The 22,999-nt window shown below is 40.5% G+C and overlaps 1 protein-coding gene across 3 annotated transcripts in view; it reads right to left on the bottom strand.

Moving 5' to 3' along the window:
* Positions 1-22,999, bottom strand: part of sez6b (seizure related 6 homolog b) — a 187,852-nt gene that overhangs the window by 29,510 nt on the left and 135,343 nt on the right. For all 3 annotated transcript variants that reach the window (XM_084127126.1, XM_084127128.1, XM_084127127.1), the window contains exon 5: positions 2,129-2,314. In XM_084127126.1, the coding sequence (XP_083983252.1) occupies positions 2,129-2,314 (186 nt within the window). The remainder of the gene's footprint in view (positions 1-2,128; positions 2,315-22,999) is intronic.

Raw genomic sequence — 22,999 nt, 5'->3', positions numbered from 1 at the left:
GCAACAAAAAAAAAGAGTGAGAGCTTGTCGGAGGAATTCCTTCAGAGCTTGACAGCTGAAGGTTAGTCAGGCGGACAGAACGTAATTAAAGTGGACCCAAAGCTCCCTGCTCCCTGGCAGCCGGCCCATGCTGATCAGTAATCAGACTCTGACACTCTGGCCCGGCTCCGCATCAGCATGCTTCTAAAACTGCACATTTATGCGATTTCACTCCAAAATAATGGCGAAAAGTGAAAAACCCCGGGTCCTATAGGCCACGTCTGGCAGCCGCAGGCTAACTAAACCACCTCACGACTCGTGCCGCCGAAGCACTAAATGAGATCCTTCATCAAAACAGCCGTCCTTCAGGGAATCCGGTCTTGTTTGCAATCGAAGATGTTGTTCTGTTTGTCATGCAAGAGGGAAGAGTTCTCCAGCTCTGGGATTCGGCTCTACAAAGAGATTGAGGCACAAAAAGTCCTTATTTATGCAGAGGAGGCAGACCTGTCAATCACGCTGTCACACCAGGCTGCCTTGAGGGGGTACGGTTGTTAATATTCACTGCCTTGTAGCACAAACAATTCTGTTACAACCATTCCAGCCAAAATCAATGATCAAACCCCAATTAACTTAAAAGGAGGAGGGAGCAACCGCACCGGGAGTTTCTCCTCTGTCAAGTTAAATCACACCTGTGTGGACTAAATATTTACACAGGCATGAGGTTTGGTTGCGTCTGAATGACAAAATGACTTGTGGGTGTATGTTTATGGTGAAACGAAAAAAATAAAACGAAGGATAATTGCTAGTGAGTGAGTCCAGGGCAGCTTCACAATGATGCAAATCAGCAAGTGTGAGGAGGCTGTGTTTATCATTGGCAGGCAAAACCACTTGCATCTAGATAAAAATGAAATAAGGTTCATTAAAAGCAGAAACTACTATTTCATAGATTTTCCTGTACTTGTAACATTAACAGTGCTGCTTACTAGTGCTACTGCTTCATAATTGAATTTCTCAGGGGCAGAGATCAAATACTGCAGATTTGGTAATTAACTGTCATTTAGCTGATGCTTTTGTTGTAGCGCACTCAATACAGGGACAATCCCTCTGGAGCAACCTGCAATTAAGAGTCTATCTGGTGAAAGGGCAGATGTGACATGTTAGGTAGTTTCAACTTCAAGTTTACAGCCACCTGGAAGCAACCTGCATCTATTGTATTAGCAGCTTAGATCCATAACCCTTTAAAGGGATCACTTGGGTCCAATTCAAGTGATGTTCAATGGACCGCATTTGGGGCATAATGTCAAATAGCACAGATTCCTTTAGTTAAAATAAAAGCAAAATTCTTGGTAAGAATAATAAACTTAATGGAGGTAAATGATGCCATCATTATTCAGATATTATAAAAGTAGAAATGTGAGGCACATTTTTTGTCAAAGCACTTTAATTCTTGTCTAAATTGTAATTTTTCAGTGGAACGACTGGTCTAGCCACCAGTGTAACCAATTTCACCAATGTAATCCCAGTGGTTGTCAGGTAAAAAACATACGTGTGTTCACTCTTGGCATGTTTTGTTCGATTAAAATTAACCCTGGTGCAATTACTGTTAGTGCGGTTCATTTGAATAAGTTGAACGGTGCCATCTGAACCCTGGTGCGCACCAAACAAACGGACACAGACCACTGAAAAGATCATAGTCGAGATGTTTTCCATCACAGTTCGGTACAGACATCAGAACCGCGTCTCCTCGCAGCAGATCTTCATTTGTGTGCGTGACAAAGGGATTCCTGGTGCTGATCGACTCCTTTACACATTTTATAAGCTCTTCACGAGTTCTCAGCTGGTCAAAATACCATCATATATAGGCTACGCACATACAACGAGCGCATTTGGCCCAGCACACAACATTGTTTTGGATGTTCAGTAAGTTCTGTCATGGAAAATATGTAATAAAAGCCGACCAATCAGGTTGTGAACATATCCCTATATATTTAGGTTTGGTATCTTTAGGTTTGGGGTTAAAATGCCAATGTGAACGCTAAGCGGACCAGGATTAAATGTTTGTTTTTTTGTGGGGGTCTGGACCAAATGAACCAAGCGAACCGAACTACAAGTGTAAACAACCCCTAAATTCATCAAGTTTGGGTCTCACCAAGACAGCGTGGCACTCTGCCACTCCAGTAGGGTGTGGTGGCATTGCGGCACGTCAGTGTGGAGGGACCCTGGAGTTGATATCCATTGAAGCAGTAGAAATAGGCCTCTCCCTCCGCATGGAGGCTTGTGACGGACACATCTCCATACGCTGGTCTATCAGGGAAGTTGCAACTCAAGACAAATGCTGTAATGGAGAGAAAAAGAATAAATGATTAGGCACATGATTAAAACTGCAGCACGTCAGACCACACTTATTTAAACAAACGTCTGAAGCAGCTCTGAAACTATCATTAGACTGAGACTAAGGTCTGTGGGGAGTTTGAATATTGCATTACGGCGACTCCCACTTATTTCAAGAAGACTTATTATCTTAACAAACTCCATCTGTCTTTCTTTCTCTCAGTTTAATATGGTCTCCGAGGGTCTGTCCCCAATGCATGTCCTCTCTCCATGTTCTCCAGACCGCAGTCGACCTTTTCTGTGTGACAAATAAACCCGAACCCTGAACACTGTCCGTTTCCCCAGCCAGAATGGGCCTGCTGGGATGCATGGAGACAATCATTAGCTGCCTAAGATGATAGATTAGACTCACATTTGGCCTAATGGTCGCAATAGAGCAAAACCCTCTCTACCGCTGAGACTAGTGCAGATTCTTAATCATTTTCAACTGGACACTCTTTCCATTTTGACTTTCACACAGAGTCTCGCAAAACTCTGGTCCACATAGCAGCTTAATCTGGCCCACTTAGACAGACCGTCTGAATGTCTGATGACATACGGTATACAATGACCAGTGACAATTCAACGAGGTTTCATTTTGTTTCTATGTGCCATTTAGAAGCAGGTTTGAAATAAATGATGCCTCAATAACATTATTTGTATTTAAGTAATCTTAGTTACTGGTCTGGTTTAAATAAACCTTCATTAAAAATGGCCTCTTACATAAGCTTTGGTCTTCTGAATAGGGCTGTAAAATTAGTGTTTATTGACCACTGTTGTCACTGTTCCTGTTTGTCCTGTGTGTTCTTTTATGTTCTTTTCCATGTTTTTTAGTCCTTTTGTTGATTGGTTCCCCGTTCATTAGTCTTGATTGTTCCCAGGTGTGTCTTGTTATATTGTTAGCCCTTGTGTATTTAAAATACACTGAAATCGCCCCATGCCCTTAAATAGTGCACTATTTGGGGGGACAGCCATTTGTAGTGGTGTCCTAAACAACAGTGGACGTTATCAAGTGCACTCATTCAATCCCATAATGCACCTCAATGACAAGTGTACAACTGATGTATACCCATAATGCACTGTGAGGGTCGTGCCGAATGAATTCCCAGGTCTCGCTAGAAGATGGCGCTTGCAGCTGAATCATCCATTTTCCAAACCTCTGGTCCAATGTGGGTACAGCGTAATATTTAACAGGTATACATTTCTTTTTGATTGCTTATTAAATAGTTTAAACAAGGTTTGTACATGCTAGTTACCATGACAGAATTCAAGATAAATATTTTCATTACTACTGGAGCTGCCAGTTTCAAATGATTATTAAATAGCAAGCAAACTATGCAAAAGCTCAGCCCTTCCGGCACTCTCATTGTACAAATTCACTCACTCATTTCTATTCATTCCTTCAAGTGGACTATATTAGTGGAGTATTGTAGGGAATAGTGAATGGCGATAGGGGCGATTTTGAACACAGTCCCAGTGTTTCTTGGTCAGGACTTATTCTCTGTCACACCGAGCTCTCAGAGAAGAGTGAAGGCAGGATCCAAGTGCAGAGGATATCCACAACAGAATATTAACAAACAAAAATGTAACAAAATGAACTAAACACAAGAAAATCAAGAAAACCAGGGAGCAAGACTGAGACCAGCAACGTAACATCCACCAAAGGAAAACACCAGACAACAAACACAGGAACACAAGTGCTTATATACACACAGGTTAATAGACTAACAAGACACACCAGCGACCTAATCAAACAAGAAAACGTTTCTTTCACACTTTCAAAAGGCCTGAAGAAGGTCTTGGATCGAAGTGCTGCAATTTAGAAAACATTTGCAAGCTACAACAGTGCAATTTTTCCATTTTACCTTCTACCTGTGAAAATCAACAAGCCCCGATGATGTGAATACTAAAGACATAAAAGACAGAGATTTTTCTTTGAAATGAAAGAGGTAAAAATTCAAGGCCAGAGAGAATTTAATTGCAAGTCATGTACAGAACTGTGTCTGCATATGAAGGATCATGCTTTGATAAGCAAGTGACCATCTTCTCCTTCATCACAAAAGTTCGCACTGCCTCCGCAGTAGGCCCTGCGAGGCAGTAAATCCAGGTTAGACCGCAAGTGCCAGTCGAGCTAAGAACTGCTTTCCCAACACCAATTTTTTCGTCTCCTCCCCCCAATCCTCCTCTGAGAATGTTTTTGCAATTTATGACATAAATTTCAGGGCTCATTTCTCCGTCTCGATGTGGCTGCGGCAGCCGTATTGTTAGCAGTTGAAATTCAGAGCGGAGTGTGGGTGTTGTTTTTGTCACCAATGACAAGACTGAGCCTGAGGCCAAAAAATTTGCACAGGGGCGATATATTATAACCTTTGACCTGGCTTGGATCCATGTCATATCTGCTCTCAACTTCTTTAGCTGACTGAAACAGGCCTAACACAAATCTTTTCCAGCGCTAAGCGGGATAATTCATCAATAATGAAATGTGCCAACCATAAGCACATTTATTTGCATGCATTGCAACTGTAAATAAATTTGGTAAATAATAGCGCTGTACCATTTTCAAAGATAACTTCAATAGCTTTTTTTTTGTTTTATTAGTTTTAGTTTTTTAAATTTAAAAATAATTAATTTATATAGATATAAAATACAAATATAAATAATATATTTAATAAAATTAAATATTTCATTTCTAAAAATGAATGTAATTTGAATGTACATAAATCATGCAATTGAGGCCCAAAAAAGTCTGTGATGAGCCATTTTCATGGCACAACTGCTTCTGAGCGAGAAGTTGCGGAGGATGCAGCAGTCTACCAAGATCTGGCATTTTACCTGTTAAATAAAGCACAATATAATAAGCTTAATTTAGATTTAAATAGTTTTTTGTTCTTTTGCAAAGAAATGAATGTTTATTTAATTTAAATACTATGGCATAGTGGTATTTCAGTTCACATTGCATCTGGTTAAACTGGATTGTGGGAGGTTAGTCATAAACACAGATTTTAAAATGCAATACAGCAAAGTGAATTCTAGCCAAAGTCTTTAGAGATAACTTGACACTGTCTGCACACAGCAAGCAAAGAGCTCATAGGGCTAGCAGCTAACGGCAAGCACAAGGTCTTCAATTACACCAAAGCCCTGTAAATAACAGGTAAAAATGTCAAGTTGTATTACACATGATCGAGATGCTATCCTATCACAAAAGAAATGTTATCTCACATTAGAGGCAATAGAAGCTTCTACGAACCAGTCTTCTCTAAAATATTACAGCAATTTTTCAGGTGTCAGGCATTAATTAAACCGTTCTGTACAATGCCCTGTAGTATTGCTTTCATGGCTCAGATTATCCGTATCTGATCCTGAACCAACAGCAAAAGTGAATCACTGCCGTGTTTCAAGCGAGAATCACTCTCTCTCTGGTCTCAGATCCTGTGGTGGTGTTTAGAGAGGTAGAGGGCCCTGTCAAACAGAATTAATGTTTTTGTTTAAGTTTTTTTCCCCTCTGCTGGCTCAGGTTGGATTCTGTGTCCAAGAAAGCCACAGTTTGATAAATCACTGCAATTCTTTTCCCTTACTGAACAGAGAGGAGCTGCGTAATGGGGTGGTGCACCTCAGCAACAATACAGGAGCCAGTAAGCGAGTGTTATACAAAACTGACATCCACAACCCTGAAGAGCATTTTTTGTGCCCCACGTGATGTTGAGATTCTGTGGTACTGTACTTGCATGAAAAATCTGAAAACTATAGTTTACTCTGCAAACTGTGTTACAGGTGAGCAGTCTACACAGCTTCGTTGATTATAATGGCTTTTAGTTTTGATCGATCTTGATGCTCCACGTTTAAGGTGTAACCCCACTCTAAAGCAATTTGCTTTATACATTTATATCAGAGTACAAGCAGTTTTAGCTTCAAATTAAAAAGAAAAGCTAAAACAACAGTAGATAAATATAAATATTTTTAATGAACCATGCTGAAAATCAACCTATTTTTAAAATATTTTTAGCTGATGCTAACTGGCTAGCTAACTAGAAAGCTGGTGCTAACTTGAGGTCATTTTTCAATTCAAAGTCAAAATATTTTTGTTCAACCACCTATAGTTAAATTACATTTGATGGAAAAACAAAGTATGTGATGTTTAGAACATGGTAACTACAGTAATTATGATTGGGTGTTTTACCCCAAGCTTCACGGTGAATACTTCTACATCACTCTCGTCAACATCTTGACTTTATCTAGAGGTTATTTTGGGAAAAACATTTAATTTTAATTTAATGAACATTTTAATTCAACAGCGTAGTCTGATTCATGAACAAATTACTTATTTAAACCAGTTCTTTTTAAAGAATTAAAAAAATATATACAGTGTAATAAGTAGCCTATAGACTGATTCAAAATGAAAATCAAAAACATAGTGCAACCAGTAGCCTATAGTCCAATTCATGAACAAATGGCTGTTTAAAAATTTAATTTTTGTAAATTAAAAACACTAGTGCAAAGTGCCCATGCAAAATCAGTTTTTGTGTGTGTTTTTAGTAATTGTTGGTTCGGTGTGTTTGAGTGCTCATTGTTACAATTACACAGCAAAAGTTCAGTGACATTTTTATTTGTGCATGGTAGAAAGCAAATACTGATACTGACATAATGACATACAATAAATATGGAAAATTTAACTACACGATTGAGGGAGCAGGCTAACACAGTGAACTCTGAGAAAACGCTACGCTTGAGCAAACAGTTTGTGAATAGGCTACTACAAATGATGGCCGTGAAAGAGACTGTGAACGCATTGAATAGGATATGTTTAGTTGGTGAATAGCATAGACTACTATTACACAGTAGCGATAACGTTAAGCGCACCAGAATAAAATATAATATTCAGAAATAAACAGTGCAGCTGACTTACGGATTCAGTTAACATCCACAAATGAATAAGCACGACGATTCAGAGAGCAGGCTACACAGTGAACTCCGAGAAAACGCTACTTAAGCTCCGCTGCTTTCTTCGACCCTCTCTGTCTCTGGTCCTGCGCTGTGTTCACTCAGTGTGCAGTGTGAGAGGGGGAGTGGCCAGCTGTGCTCGCTCAGTGTGCAGTGTGAGAGGGGGAGTGGCCAGCTGTGCTCGCTCAGTGTGCAGTGTGAGAGGGGGAGTGGCCAGCTGTGTTCACTCAGTGTGCAGTGTGAGAGGGGGAGTGGCCAGCTGTGCTCGCTCAGTGTGCAGTGTGAGAGGGGGAGTGGCCAGCTGTGCTCGCTCAGTGTGCAGTGTGAGAGGGGGAGTGGCCAGTGGCTAGAGCAGCAAAAGCCAATGTGTGCTTCTTTTAACGATATATTTAACGATATCTTTTACATTTCTAATCCAAACAACGCCAAACTTGGCACTGCACTTACTCGTGCCCATAGCAAGACACTTGTCTAGTTTGAAATCCATCGGACTAACGGTTCGAGAGATATGCGAATAACAGACACACAGACAGACAGACGTTTCTGTAATTTATAGATAGATGCAGCGCAACAAGTGCAGCACAGTTTTGTCACGCCCAACCAAGTTAGAAGGTTTCCTGTATAATTTACAGCACTAGCTGAGAGAAAATTTCTTTGATATGCAAGCAAAATGCACATCATAATCTAAATGAATCAGAACTAAATAAGCCTTGCTTTCTAGCCTGTGATGTTTCAAAAGTTGAGCTGTAGAAGCAATTTAAAAACACCCTAATTCCCAGTGCTTAGTGTATATTTTAGTATTTGATGAGGCAGTTTTGCATCCTCTCTCTCTTATAGCCTTAAAACAGAGTATCTGAACTCACAGTAATTATGCCCTGCTCATGACTTCCATCCGCTTACACCGGCACACATGTATAAGAGCTCAGCGCCTGCAGCGACGGGGCATGTGGAGAGGGTATCTGCCCCTGATGACTGTCTAATCTCGACACGGAGAGGGGGAGCACTCTCACCGACTCAATGAGCCGGCACATGGGGGGGGGCCCTTCACTCCCTCAGCCATCTATTTTATTTATGGTTTATTAACGCTGTTTCAGCACAGCGGGGCCCGTGCGCCAGCACCGCCGGGTTGTTATAGCATTATTACCCCTCTGCTTCCATTTCAATTAGACTAATACTGAGGGGGCATCGGAGGCTGGCTTTATGTGGAGCCGTCCGGTCAACACTAAATCACATGCCCGCAAGTTGCCTTGTGGCTTCATAGGCCATAAAGACTGAGTGTTGTAATGTGGCCTGAAGATGACTGTGTGGGAACTGGCATGGTGGAGATTAGCTGGCAACTGCTTAGACAGCAACAGATGCAGTGCTAATGTGCTTCATTAGGTGCCCTGGAGGAAGGCCCATGGGTGGACGTGGTGAAAATGGGGCGATGTATGTCCGGTCACACTGGCGAACCCCATGGTTTAGTTGGCTGGTTTAATTTAAAGGGATAGTTCACCCAAAAATAAAAATCCTTTCATTGTGATTTGGCTGTTTTTGTTAATACACTGAAAGCCAATGGGGACCAAACATTCCTCAAAAACCTGATGTATCACATTTGATTCTCAAACTTTAACAGGATTTTTCTAAAAAATTACATTTCAGTTATCCTTACATTTACTGTATGAAAATACACATGTACCTCAACCTGAAGGGGGACACTTTTAGAATTTTTAGTACTAAAAACCTTTTTACTTTCTAAAAAAAGTATAAACTCTCAGTCAGACAACACAAGGAATGTATTAGATTGTGTACAGATTCATTGAGCAAGAACAGGATATTCAGCAAAGTTTTGATCATGTTGATTATTTCGAAGAAAAATTTGCATATCAGATATGATATAGTAGGCATTATAGGACTTATATTGCACATCAGCAACCAACTTGATTAGGAAAGCTATAAATCATTGTGTGTTTATGTGTTTGATTTACATTATAGACTACTGTGCTGTAGTGAATAGCGATAGGTGAAAGAAGATCACACTGTAAACCACTGAAAGGTGCAAACCGATAGATCTCTTTGCTCTGGATTCTTTACACGTATAAACATCACAAAAAGATTTCCATCCACACAGGCCATTTGCCCACTGGAACTCTCTGAAGGCACTGAATATGAGTCAGGACCTTGACTTGGCACATCTCAGGCTTCCAAACAAACATGCTCACCGCCTCTAGCTCAATGCATCTTCAGCTTGTAAACACATAAAAGCCTTGAGCATATGCAATGTGCTCATGAAAACTCTCATTCATTTTGGGGCAGGCCAAAGTATGATAAAGGATGGAGAATGAAGGTTTATTTCCAACTCTGATCAATGCACTCAATGGCAATTAGAAATATATAGAGAACATTGCCTATGGCAACATAAACAGAGAATCATCACTGTATAAGCACTATATGTACCTTTAACCATAAAGGATTAGGTGAGCGTTGGAAAACAAAGGTCTTCAAAATGCAAAAAGGAAATATTCACAGTATTGGCTGATGGTGATAAAAAATAAAAAAATCAGTATGGTACAGATGTATGTATTTCATTTCAGTATTAAAGTTAAAGTACATTTAACAGGTTCTCTATGACATCAAAGACCCTTTTTGGTCCTAACTGGAACTTTTATTTTTAAGAGTGTAAAATCAATTGAATGGATTTCAAACCTTTTACAGGCATTTGTAGATAATGCTAGCAGAGGAGGTCTCGGTGAGGTGGTGCCTGCTGGGTGAATATTTGTTTTCTTCAGACAGGACCACATCTGCTTTTTGATAAGACCACAGTGACCAGCTGTGTGTCAGGCTGCTCTGACAGCATGTCAAGAACTAGTGGAGCAGTACACATCCATAAGTGCCTGGGCTTCCACTCTTCCAGCGCTTGTACAGGTTCACGGTCTACACAACCGTAGAAATTCACTGATAAGCAGAGCTTCATCTCCGATTCTGAGCATGAAATGCCTGTGTGTGTGTACATATCGTCATCTGGGAAAACATCGAAATGATGCCACTCTTGTGTCATGCAGTGTCTTTGGTAAAAGTAGTACAGCAGGGTAGTAGTACACTTACAAAAGTGAATGCACTATTAATTCTGTTGCATATTACATGAGTTAATAAAAAAATATATCCTCTTTTGCTTATTTATGAAGTATGGGCAGGGATTCACAGACTCCAAGCTCATCATGTCTTATTGAGGCTGATTGCATGTGAGTGACTAAATCCAAGATAACACAGACGCAAGGGAAATCTCCCTCAATTTAAGACTGGCTTCTACATCATTTCTTATTAACCTGGGAACATGTGGTGGGAGCAAACGGACATCATGAAGTAGATCATCCAGACACATATGGGGAACAACACAGGAGTATACTGACATCTTCGGCGTGTTTCTCACACACACACACACACACACACACACACACACACACACACACACACACACACACACACACACACACACACACACACACACACACACAATGAATTACTGCGATTACTGGGTTACATTATTTCTATATATATATAGCCTATATATAAATGGAATTAATGTTAAGAAAAATATTAAGCATGACATTATAAAAACATCACATTTTCAAATTGTTATAATTATTAAGTCATTAGCTTTTATATTATCATTGAAATTACAGTATTACCTAGAGAATAAGTACTTTTTTCTGTCAAACTATTATAATACAAATAGATGTACAAAGCCTATATATATATATATATATATATATATATATATATTATATATATATAGGGGGCACGGGGCACAACCTAAAGGAGGGTTAAATGTAGCATGGACCTTTTACATAGTTAGTCAGGGTCAAGCAGGTTGTATTTCCACTTATTTTCTCTCGCTGCCAGAAGACGGTCTCCCGCTGATTTGTGGAAAGTTTTGATAAGATTTCGTGAAGATACTGGACAAAGAGTGTTTTGACACCATGCAAGTCAATTTTTTCATCATTCGTTTTTTCCAGTTTCTGAGTTGGGTGTGTACGTCACCAAATCTAACTTTATATTCCTTAATCATTTGCTGGCAAAAACATAGCACCATTTTGAAACAAGTCAGCAACCTAGTAACTGTTAGCTAGGCTTAAAATATTTTGTACACAGCGGGGTTAGTTGTAGCACAGTGTTACAACTAAGCCACCAAGTGTACAACGATAATGAAATGAAAACAGGGAGCCACACAACTTTTCAGGTTTGAGTATTTATTTATATATTTTGCCACATTTATCTTAGTTGGACTTTCACAAACAATGTTGGAATTTAAATGTCAAAGTATGATTTTTTTCACATTTGTTAACTATGCATTGATCACTTGTTTTTTATTAAAAAGCCTGTTTTTCATGCAATAAACACTTTAACGTGATTTTGAGCTCGTTTTTATTATTATTATTGTTATTATTATTAATAATAATTTTGCATGCAGCTGCCACACACAAATATAATTCAATAGCAATTACAATATTTGATGATTTTATTTATTTATTTATTGCAAAACTGTGCAGCCCTTTCATATATCTCTATCCATGATATTGATCCATAATAGAAGGATGTTTGAATGAGGGATGGATGTATGGATATCTATCTATATAGATGTACAAACAATATCAAACTATACAGATAAAATAGTACTGAATTATGTGTGTAACAACTAACCCCTCTGTCTGTTACAATTAAGCCCACATTAGGGTAAGTTGTCACATTTGCACTTCTGTAACTTTCAGTGCAACTGTACGAAAATGGTAGGTCCTAGAAAAAATCTTTAAGTGTTCATTTGTAGCAAAAAAAACTTTTTTGTAAAAAAAATAAAATAATTTAATCTAACTTAATTATTTTTTTAATAATTGAGCCAAAACCAAAATGTGTTAGGTTGTGCCCTGTGCTCCGCTACATATATATATACACTGTATATGCCATAAAACCCCCAGGGAGCTAAGAAAAAACACAGACATTTTTTTTTTTCCCAAAATAGAATGCAAATGTTTTAATAATAAATATTATGATAATAATAAATATTTCAATAAACATATTTAATAAAGTCAACGTTAAGTTTGACAGCCGTAATCAATACATTTAGTAAAAAAAAAATTTGCAGACCGCTCTTGTGGCCCCCATGCAGTAACCTTTTATATATGGTCACCACATACTGTGTGTGGTGTGTACACACATACATTTATAACCCAAAATATAATGTTTTAAGGATGGTGAGTAATAGTTGTCAGTGAAAAAAAACAAAAAACAAACATCTTTGTGTATATAGAGCCACACCACTATGCACTCCTTATTTTCCACTACATGACTTTCTGTTCAATTTAAAAGGTACAGCGAGAACACAGGTGGCAGCATAAAAAAAAAAACATAAAAAAAAACACATGAGGCACAGAAGTAGAAAGTAGAGGTTTCATCAGCAAAGAAAAATCTGTCTAGTTCCCATGGAAATAAAAGCAACCCAAACTTATTTTATTTGCATTGTCACCTCAAGTGACACAACACGGAGACAGTAAGAATCTTTGCTTCATTAAACGTACGTCTCACTGTCAGACTTTCTCTTTTATGGAAGTGTTGAAGTATAATTCATGTCATCTAAATGTCTTGCTCCAGCACGCCCACATAACTCAGTGCCAGCACATATAATTTCATAAAAGCAAACAGACAGTCGGTGGCAGAGTGTACTCCGTGTTCACGCTGGCATGTTTTTCATACGGCCCTACTAATGATGTGAGGGCATAGAGAGCGGTCAATAAATGACAAAACAATGGTGTGTCACAGCACGGCCCAACGGCTCGGCGGGAAGCACTCATTAACTGGCCGAACTGAAGCACAACTTTGAGAGTTCAGGATCCAACGGCCCGGCAAAACATCAAACGACTTCAAATAGTGGCGGCGGGGGAGTATAATAGCCTGTGTTTGATTGAGGTGCTCTTACTGCCATGCGCTTGCTCAATCAATCTGCCCTTCTCGCATATGCTCAAGTGCTGTCTTCTGAGGAGAGCCTGCATTTCACACTAGTGTCATTCAGACACTATGTGTTATATTTTTATTTGTTTTGAATTATGCTTTTATCCAAAGCGACTCACAAATGCGGGTCCGAAAGAGCAGGACGAGATGTGATCCCTATAGACCTTTATCTCTGAATGTCCAGACTGTTAATCAAACTCTGATAGGTAGACACTCTGTGTATGCAAATGACCTCCTTCCTTCATATTGCGAAGATCTTCATTTTTTTCACAGCACGGGTAATGTCATTTCTCATAATTGCTAAGGGTTCTCTTAATGAACGCTGTTTGATAGCTAATGGGCAGATGAGCAGGTGGTCGGCGCTATCAATCAATTACACGAGCGCACATGCCCCGCCCAGCCCCTAAAACAACCGCAATTTAATTCCATTTGCCGCGGTTAGATTTTACGCTATATCACGTCCATTAAATGCAAATGAGAGAGCAGCTGTCTGCTCTGTATTATTAAAAGCAGAGGAAACTTCCACTGCAATTACCTCTTAATAATTATCTGATAATTCCTTACCAATAACAACCTGGAAACATATTAATTTAGTTTAGGACAATGGATTTTTTTTAATAGGGCTCCTGCAACTTTGTGATAAAGACAATGCCCTTTATTAAATTTTAATTAAAAAGATTTAATGAAATGGGCTCCTCTGCCAAAGTGTTGCCAGAGTTTTATAATAACATCCATTCTGTACAATTTCGCTTTAAAGAGAGAGCCGTTCAAATTATACAGGATTTAATAACTGGAACTGTACAGTGCAGAATCCCTCAGAAAGGGGATGAAAATATACCAATAAATGACAAAACAGTGTTAATCTCGATATTAATGATGAAAAAGTTTTTTTTTTTTTTTTTTTTCCAACACTAGGAAAGACAATACAAAATGTGTTGCTGTGTAGTCTGTAGCTATAGATGATAATTAAATGATTTTAATTAAAACATACTGTTCATGAAAAATTGATTAGCAAAAAAATAACACCGCAAGATATTAACAATGTTTTTGTAGAAGAAAACTCTCATAGTCAATGTCAGGGATTGACTCGCCCCAAAATGAATTATTTTGGCGAGTTAATTAACTTATTACAACAAAAAACAAATTATGTAACACATTAAACAGATTTATACACTACTGTACAAAAGTTTGGGGTTGGTAAGATGTATTCATTTTATTTTTTAAAGAAGTCTCTTATGCTCATATTGTTTGATAAAAAATACAGTAAAAACAGAAATATTGTGAAATATTATTATAATTTAAAATATCTGTTTTCTATTTTAATATATCTTAAAATCTAATTTATTCCTGTGATAGCAAAGCTGAATTTTCAGAATCATTACTCCAGTCTTCAGTGTCACATGATCCTTCAGAAATCATTCTGATATGCTGATTTGCTGAAACATTTCTTTACTTAATATTTTTGTGGAAACTGTGATCCATATTTTTCAGGATTCTTTGCTGAATATAAAGTTCAAAAGAACGGCATTATTTGAACTAGATTTTTTTAATTTTTTTAATGCCTTTACTTCCACTTTTGATCAATGTGTCCTTTCTGAATAAAAGTATTATTTCTTCCAAAACAATCTTACTAACCCCAAACTTTCAAGAGTAGTGTACACAACATAAAAGTATAATATAAATTATTATATAAAATTATATATAAAATGTTTAATATTTGCCTTATTTTGCCAACTAAAATGTAATTTATCAATTAAACTCAGATGCCAGTTTAGCAATTATGATTAAATTATGCTGAACGGAGACTTTCTAACTGGGATATGAATGTATTTATATATACATGTGTTAATATATAAGAAATGAGCGAAGACTGAAATTAAAAATACACGAGACTGCACAACACGGCGGACAGCAGCAAATATGAACACAAGTGTATACTCACATCCTCAAATTCCCTCTGGGATCAACAAAGTAGCATTGTATCATATCTTAAAACAAAAAAATGTTTGAAAATAAACACTGTTTAGCAAATATGCATTTGCTCATTCTACTATTAAATTCTCAAACCAGGAATTTCAAGCCTTTCACTAAATAGCTCACAATACAATTTTACAGCCTTAAAAAGGGAGCATATGTTCTCTGAAGGAAGAGGAAGTCTCCTGCGAAAAGCGCCATTTTGTCCGGACGGGGAGTGCTCTCCTCATTATAAGTTGTACTTTCTTACAGCGCTACATTGACAGCATGTCTGCAGAGTGTTGTTGAATCTGCGACACGAGTCCACGGACTGTGTCCTGAGAGATTTGCGAAGGATTCCGGGGGCCGCATGTGTCACACGGTGAGGCAGGGAGCCTGGAGACACTCCCAGACATCTTGACAGCATCCCAGCATTCCTTTCTCTCACTGACAGGCCATCAGAGCACTCATGTGCTTTCAGTAAAACCCAGAGCAACCACATCCCCCTGACTCCAATAACACAGCCTCCCTTTCGCTGTCGGTCTGCTCACAATACAGTGATAGATTATCTACACATTGGCCGCCGCACCGAGTGACGTGAATGCATCTCTCTCAGTATGTAGGCAACAAAATTGAACAGAATTTTTCTGCTCCATTGTATTTGGGATGAGGATAGACTACAAAAGGCAGCCTTTTCATACAATAAGTAAACAACTGTGGCAGTATGATTGTTTTGTAAATAACAGCACACGGTGATATTTGAAATCCAATGGATTATTTCAAGCTGCGGATCAATTCGTACAAAAGTGTTTCAGGGAGGCAATTACACAGAATGAAAAGTGAACTTTAGAACTGTACATGTGCTCATTGAGATAGGATTCACATATTAAACTGGATGTCAAACTTCATTCACAGCCGAATGGAAATCTGCCAAGCAGAGACTTTCTAACTGGAACACGAACGTATTTAAAAATCCATGCATGAATATATAAGGAATGAGCGAAGACTGAAATGAAAAATGCATGAGAATGCACAACGCGATGGACAGGAGCAAACTTGAACGCATGTGTATACTCGCATCCGCCGGTACACGAGAAAGCATGAAAAGTCTTGATGTTTTCTCCCACCCACCGACATCACGCTCCATTGTTAAACCATCTGCACTGACATGCACCCTGTGTCACAGCCAATCATTAATGTAATTACTGTGGTTTTGCATCATTACTGTTATTCACAGTTGTGAAGTAGGAGGGAACAGCTTTTAGTGGAAGAAGGAAACAAAAGCAGCCGTAACCCAGACAACCTCAGGAGCCACACTGCGTTTAAATCTGTCTCTCAATTACTATTTTTCTGCACTTATTACAGAGTGTTACAGAGTGACAGGCACATACATGAGAGCAAGACCATTGAAAATAGGTCACTGTTATGGCAGTGAGTGTGTTTGAGCAAGAAACAGCTGATCAATAAAAAACAGAAATACTTGATATTTACAAGTAGATTTTCTGAGGAAAATATTAGTGGTGCTTACCAGCAAATTTCATAAAGCGGAACCAGCGGTACCTAGATTTTCAAAGAAAGAGCAATATCCTCTGTTCCTGAGTCCATAGAGGTTTAGACTGTTGAACCCTATACAGCCTTGCAACCTTCAGCTACCTCTTGCTTTGCCAGCCAACAGTTGGGTGTGGTTCGAGAACCCAGTTTCACCTTCTCACGCACTCTCTGAGGTCATCTAGAGACAGGTAAGAGTCGCACTACACACTCAGACCCTGTCTCGGGCCACCTTTGGGCCTTTTGAGCTTGTTGCCTGAAGGCTGTGGTATCCGTGGTTCCGCTGCTTCGCTCGGTTGTAGCACTACATGGTGCTCCTGGCTGATCCAGCGGTTCTCCCATACCTACAGACTCGGCTTCTTTAGCTGGCATTGAGTGCGTTCGAGGACCCGGTCACGCCCTCTCACGCATTCTCTGCCGCTACCTAGAGACAGGAGCTTACAACTCAGACCCTGCTTCGGTCCGCCTTCAGGCCTTCCGAGCTGGGTCCCTGTCTCTAACCCACTGCCTCACTCTAAGTACGTCTCTGATACCTTGGGCCCCCTGTGTTGGTCCGTTGTAGCACTGAAAGGTGCTCCTGACCGACTCAGCCGGTTCTTGTATCATCAGACTCGGCTAGATGATTCAGTTCGTCCGGCACCCACCCATGTGCAGCGCTGTTTGTTACACATCTGTGTTCCGAATTGTTCAGCTGTGTGCGGTCGTCGCTTCCTAATGGCGAAGGTTGTGATCAAGCCGTTCCTCCAGCCGATATGAAAATAGGCTTCTAAGTGAGGCCTGTTCTTCATTGTACTCAAACTATAGAGAGTTAGACCATTAGGGATCTGTGTGCTTGATTCGGGCCCTTTTTCTAAGCCTCCGTTCAAGTTACTACACAGTACGCATTATTAATGCCCATCCCTATGAATGGTCTGCAGCGTGGGGCCTGAAGGACGCGTACTTCAGATATCCACTCCTCCGCAAACACGGGTCATCCTGTGTCTTGCGTTGAGGGGTCGAAGTCTCGGTACAAGTCCCTCCCTTCGAGTGCTCCAGTTGGGTTTCAGGTCAGCTGGAAAGGAGTACTCGTCTACAGACTGAGGAGCTTTTTTCCAGTACGGAGGTGAACTTGGTTTACACATTTCTCAATTGAAATGTGTCCGGTCGGTGCTTAGAGGTGAGAAAGGGTCCCACTAAATAAACTTCAGAGGCTCCTGGGGCATATGTGAGACGCAGCCGCATATAAACGGTTTCCTCCATATTATGTCCGCTTCAGCACTGACTTCATGACCAAGTTCCTAGGTGGCCGTGGCAGAGCAGCACGCGCCGTGTGTTAACAACACCTGGTATGCTGCCTAGTGTTGTTTTTGGCGGCCTGTTTTAATTTTAGTTTTAGTCTAGTCTTTGTGTCAAGCTGTCGTTTTAGTTTTTATTAGTTTTAGTCACGTTCATACTCTTTTTAGTCTAGTCAAGTTTTAGTCGACGAAAACTGATGACATTTTAGTCTAGTTTTAGTCAACGAAAACTGATGACATTTTAGTCTAGTTTTAGTCGACGAAAACTGATGACATTTTAGTCTAGTTTTAGTCGACGAAAACTGATGACATTTTAGTCTAGTTTTAGCGTGACATTTAGCGTGTGAAACGCGCTTTACAACTAAACTTGACGCGCCCTATGTCTAATATAACAAGCACAAACTGTGTTAAAAAGAATTTGACATGCAAGTACAAATGTAGGCTATCTGTCCTACAGCGTTTTTCTACTTTACCACAGTAAAGAATACGAATATAATAGGCCTAATTAAAAGCGAACCAATGAAGAAACGTTTATAATCCCTTTAGAAAATGGGTGAGACGTGAGTGAAGATTTGGGAAAAGAAACAAGAGATTCCATGCAGGGATGAGTCACGATTTTTGGATATTCGATTAGTTTATTTAATTATAGAATATCGAATAGGTTGTGCGATTATTCTCTAAAATAAAATCTCCATGTTCTGGTGCTGATGCGGTGACACGTTCATGTAACCAGAGAGGCTGCCAATAACGCACATAACAGCTGTCACAAAGAACCGGCAAAAGTAATGATTATGAATGTGTCAAATATATCAATGAGACATTTTAATAGAATAACTAATGGAATAATATTGTTAAATTCGCTGATAATCGGGTGACCAGATCGCAAACCAGAATTTAAAGCCGACAAAGCTATGGGTTCACGCACAACTCTCTCATTCGTCGTGACGTTATAACATTTCGTCTCGTCTCGTTTTGGTCAACGAAAATGAAGAGACATTTTAGCATAGTTTTTATTTTGTAAACCACATTTAGTCTCGTTTTTATTTGTCAACGATAATGCATTATACATGTATTTTAGTCATCGTCACATGACCAGCATTTACGTCTCGTCTCGTTTTCGTCAGGTGATAACGGTTCGTTGACGACAATATTTCGTCATAATTTTCGTTGACGAAAGCAACACTAATGCTGCCAAACTCTCATCAGTGTTCAGACCTTTTGTTTCCCCGGGCATGCAGTAAGGAGGGCTTGGGCTTACCTCACACAGCATTGGCATTCAATTGCCTCGAGTTGTAGCAGTTTCCTTGCTTGATGCTGCTGCTCAGCAAGATGCACTGCCCAGTACAGCGACTGTTGCTCATACGCTTCCCTCGTATGTCACAACTCGCCCGCCACCTCCTCCTATGGGGTCAGAAGCTTCTGAGATCGCTTCTTTCACTCTAAAATTCCGGCCTGCTCAATCGTGCCTCCCAGGTGGCCTTACGACAGCCTGTTGCCGAAGAGAGTGGAGACTCCATCCCCAGGCGTTCCAGCTGTCCGGATATCTTCTGGGCCGCACAGTTACATCTGTTGCCACTCTGATTTGTTCCCTTGCTAGTTGTTTACTCCCTTAAACACGGAGACAATGGCTCACAGCTGACACCAGGGTCTACGCAAAGTGTGTTAATAAAAACCCCAGTGAGCCTGGGGTTTAAAAATCTGTTTTTAAAGAAACAGTTCTCCTACTTGCTTACTCTATCGAGAAGGTAGGGGACCTGCACACATTTTCGGTCAGCGAATCGTGCCTGGTTTCGGGCTGGTTAACTCTCATTAATTGAGACCCCAGCCTGGATTGTGCTCAAGGTTCCTACCTCTCCCTTAAAACGGGACCAGGTGGTGAGCTTGCAAGCACAGCCCCGGAGGATGCAGATCCAGCCCTGACTTTTCTCTGTTCCTCCCGCTAGTGCGGTTATATAGGACAGAATGCAAAGTCTTAGGACCTCTCCAGCTCTTGTCTGTTGCGGAAACCAGCTGAAGGGAAGGCGGTTTCCATGCGGAGGTTGGCCTACTAACATAAATTAGTATGGCCATCATCTTGGTAAATTCCAAGGTGCACCATGCCCACTTGGGTAGTGAGCTCCTCCATAAAGAGAGTGTAGCTTCTTCCTGGGTGTTGACACGAGTGACTCACTGACAGATTAAGAGTTGTGGGCTGGGTGACACCAGCACATTCGCTAATAAATCAGCCTATGTGTCGATCCGGTTGCTTCCGTGGGCTCCCTTCTCACGAAGCCAGCTTCACCTTAGCCCGGTTTGAAGTGTCGGCTTGCTGCGCTCCTATGGATTGGATAAGTGTGCCTTTTGCTCCAGTTGAGTTCCCTCTTCCGAGCCCTGTTGAGTTCCTCCTCACCCCGTCGGTGTTGGACATGCCGGAGCGTCCGATACTAGACCTATCACTTGTATGCTTGTGTAACTTGTGTTAGGTGGGGTCCATATGTTGTGATCCCTACGGTGATCCCATATGTTCTTCCACGGGTTGACTCCCTGCGGAGAGCCCGTGTCTTCCCTTGGCAGAATCTGCTCTGCCGTCACTGTCCGGTAGCGTCTCCCCCCTGTTACTGGCTAGTTCGCTCAGTCCATATGTGTTCTCCACATGTTACCTCCTTTGGGCAGGATGTGGCTTCCGCAGCGTAGACCTTCCAACACAAGGTACGCTTTCCTAGTGGTCCTGTGGAACAGCAGTGACTTTCCTGGCCTAAGCCCTGTCATATTCGCAAGTGCGGAAGATCTGGAGGCTTTTGTCTAGGCACTGGAAGGTGGCAGCACTAGTGGCGACTTAGTAGGATCCCAATCAGTCGACTACCTCGAACGTGCCCGACTGAAAGGGAACGTCTCAGTTACGTATGTAACCCTTGTTCCCTGAAGGAGAGAACGGAGACGTAGTCCCCTAGCCACTACTGCTGTACCACTGCTGACCGGGTTCCGCTCGGCTCCTCAGCAAAAAACAACTGGTCCGTGCATCCACTTCCGTATTTATACCCGCGCTGCGGGGCGGGGCGTGTAATGCGATTCACGCATGGCAATGTCCATTGGCTCGTTTTTACAATACTTGAAGATGACAGGCTCCCTAGCCTGATCCCAATCAGTCGACACGTCGACTACATCTCTGTTCCCTCCTTCAGGGAACGAGGGTTACATACATAACCGAGACGTTCTGTTCTTATAGACGTTGGCGGTGTGCGACACTTCTCTGCTAATTGGCTATGAGGATTCAGCCTCATGTTGTTTCTCATTTCGGTCTAATAAAGCACAGAGTGTAGCACACTTCTCACGCTCGCTTTGTTACATTCAGATTCTTTTTATTAGATCACTCTTCAGGCATGAGAGTCCTTCAGATTTGATTGTAGAGGGGTGTCTTATGTGATGGTAGGTTTTCTTGTGTAAGCTCATTGATCATTGATGAAGAACAAGTCCCTGAATGCTCCCTGACTTTCGAGGACATATGAATATTGAGAGCTTTGGCCACTGAACTGACTGGCAAGATGTGGTCAGCATGTCATTTCAACTTAAACGCCTTTTAAAATGGGCTACTTTTCAGATATTAACTAACCTGAAAAGGCATGCCGACCTTATTATAAGCTGCTGTCATGGACAGAGACAAGGACACACTCTGCCAAAGGGGCTAATTACAATCTCTTTTTATTCTTCTTCTTTGCTCGGCTGATCTTCATGAGCTGAGCCAAGATAGCTTGTGTAAAGACCCCGATATACTTCAAGCGAAATCAAAGAATGAACTGATGTGACAATTTCGAACAAAATCAGGCCAAAAAAAGTTTGTTTGGAGTTCTGAGAGTTTGAAACAGCATGCCAAAGCTCCAGCAAGTAAACACCTTCGTACTACCATTGGCTCCTTCTTTCACATGGAAATCTTTTCTTCTATTCAGTCCGTTGAGGTCAGACGTCCGCGAGTAAAAACATGAACACTGGATAGCCGCTTTATAGTAGAAAATGAAGTTGTACTTCTGATTAAATGAGACACTGACTGTTTTTCATGTTTAATACTGTAAAGCTGCTTGTATTTAAGCAATCTATTGTGTAAAGTGCTATATTAATAAATGTGTTGTGACTTTACTAGAGCGTCAAATTTCAGAGCTCGCACAAACATATCCACTTTGCTATGATCAGATGATTTTCTTATGCTTTCTTAAAAAAATGCTTAAAAATGCTTGCTGTTTTAATTTTAAAATTTTTTTTTACATTTTGTTGTGCGTTTTATTTTGTTATTGAGAGGAAAGCGTGCAGCACAGTGTGCGAAATACCCGTCAATATTCGGGGGTGTCCCCATCTCCCGGTTGTTGCGCAATACCAATCAAAATTTTCTCAATATGCAGTAGGCCTATAACATTACAATATTTCATGAATGCAAGCCAAGACAATCAGTCTATAGCCTACATGACAACACACACACGCACACACTTAACAATTTTTGATAATCCGATATACTATAGTATTCGTAAAGCAACACCGACATAGGAGGTTGCATTGGCTAAAGTTGTTTGGATGTACATTGTTTTATAACAAGGAGAGGCTAAGTTGTGCATTACAATGCAGACATGACAATAATTGGCACCAATCTGGCGCACTTACAAGAGCAATCAACTGAATAAATGTCAGGTATAGCCTATTGGAGACTGGCACGCAATCAGTGAACTTGCAAATGAGAGCCTGCAGTTTGACCGATCATGGTGTGACAATATCAGCCTGCATTTTGTTCGCAGATTTAGTTGCACAAACAGCGCAAGCGGCTCGTGACAGAACACAGACCGACTGAATGACACTTTAATTTAAGTAGAAAATCTCAAATGAAGATCGCGGAGCTCCAGCTTACTTGTCTGTGTTTTTAGATCATCCGCGCTTCTTCAGCAGTGTAGAAAGCGTGCACGCATGGTTGCCAGATAATATTGAAAAGACCGGGT

The sequence above is a fragment of the Abramis brama genome (assembly GCF_963993115.1).
Source record: "Abramis brama genome assembly, chromosome: 10".
Taxonomy (NCBI): Eukaryota; Metazoa; Chordata; class Actinopteri; order Cypriniformes; family Leuciscidae; genus Abramis; species Abramis brama.
This window is presented reverse-complemented; position numbering and strand designations above follow the sequence as displayed.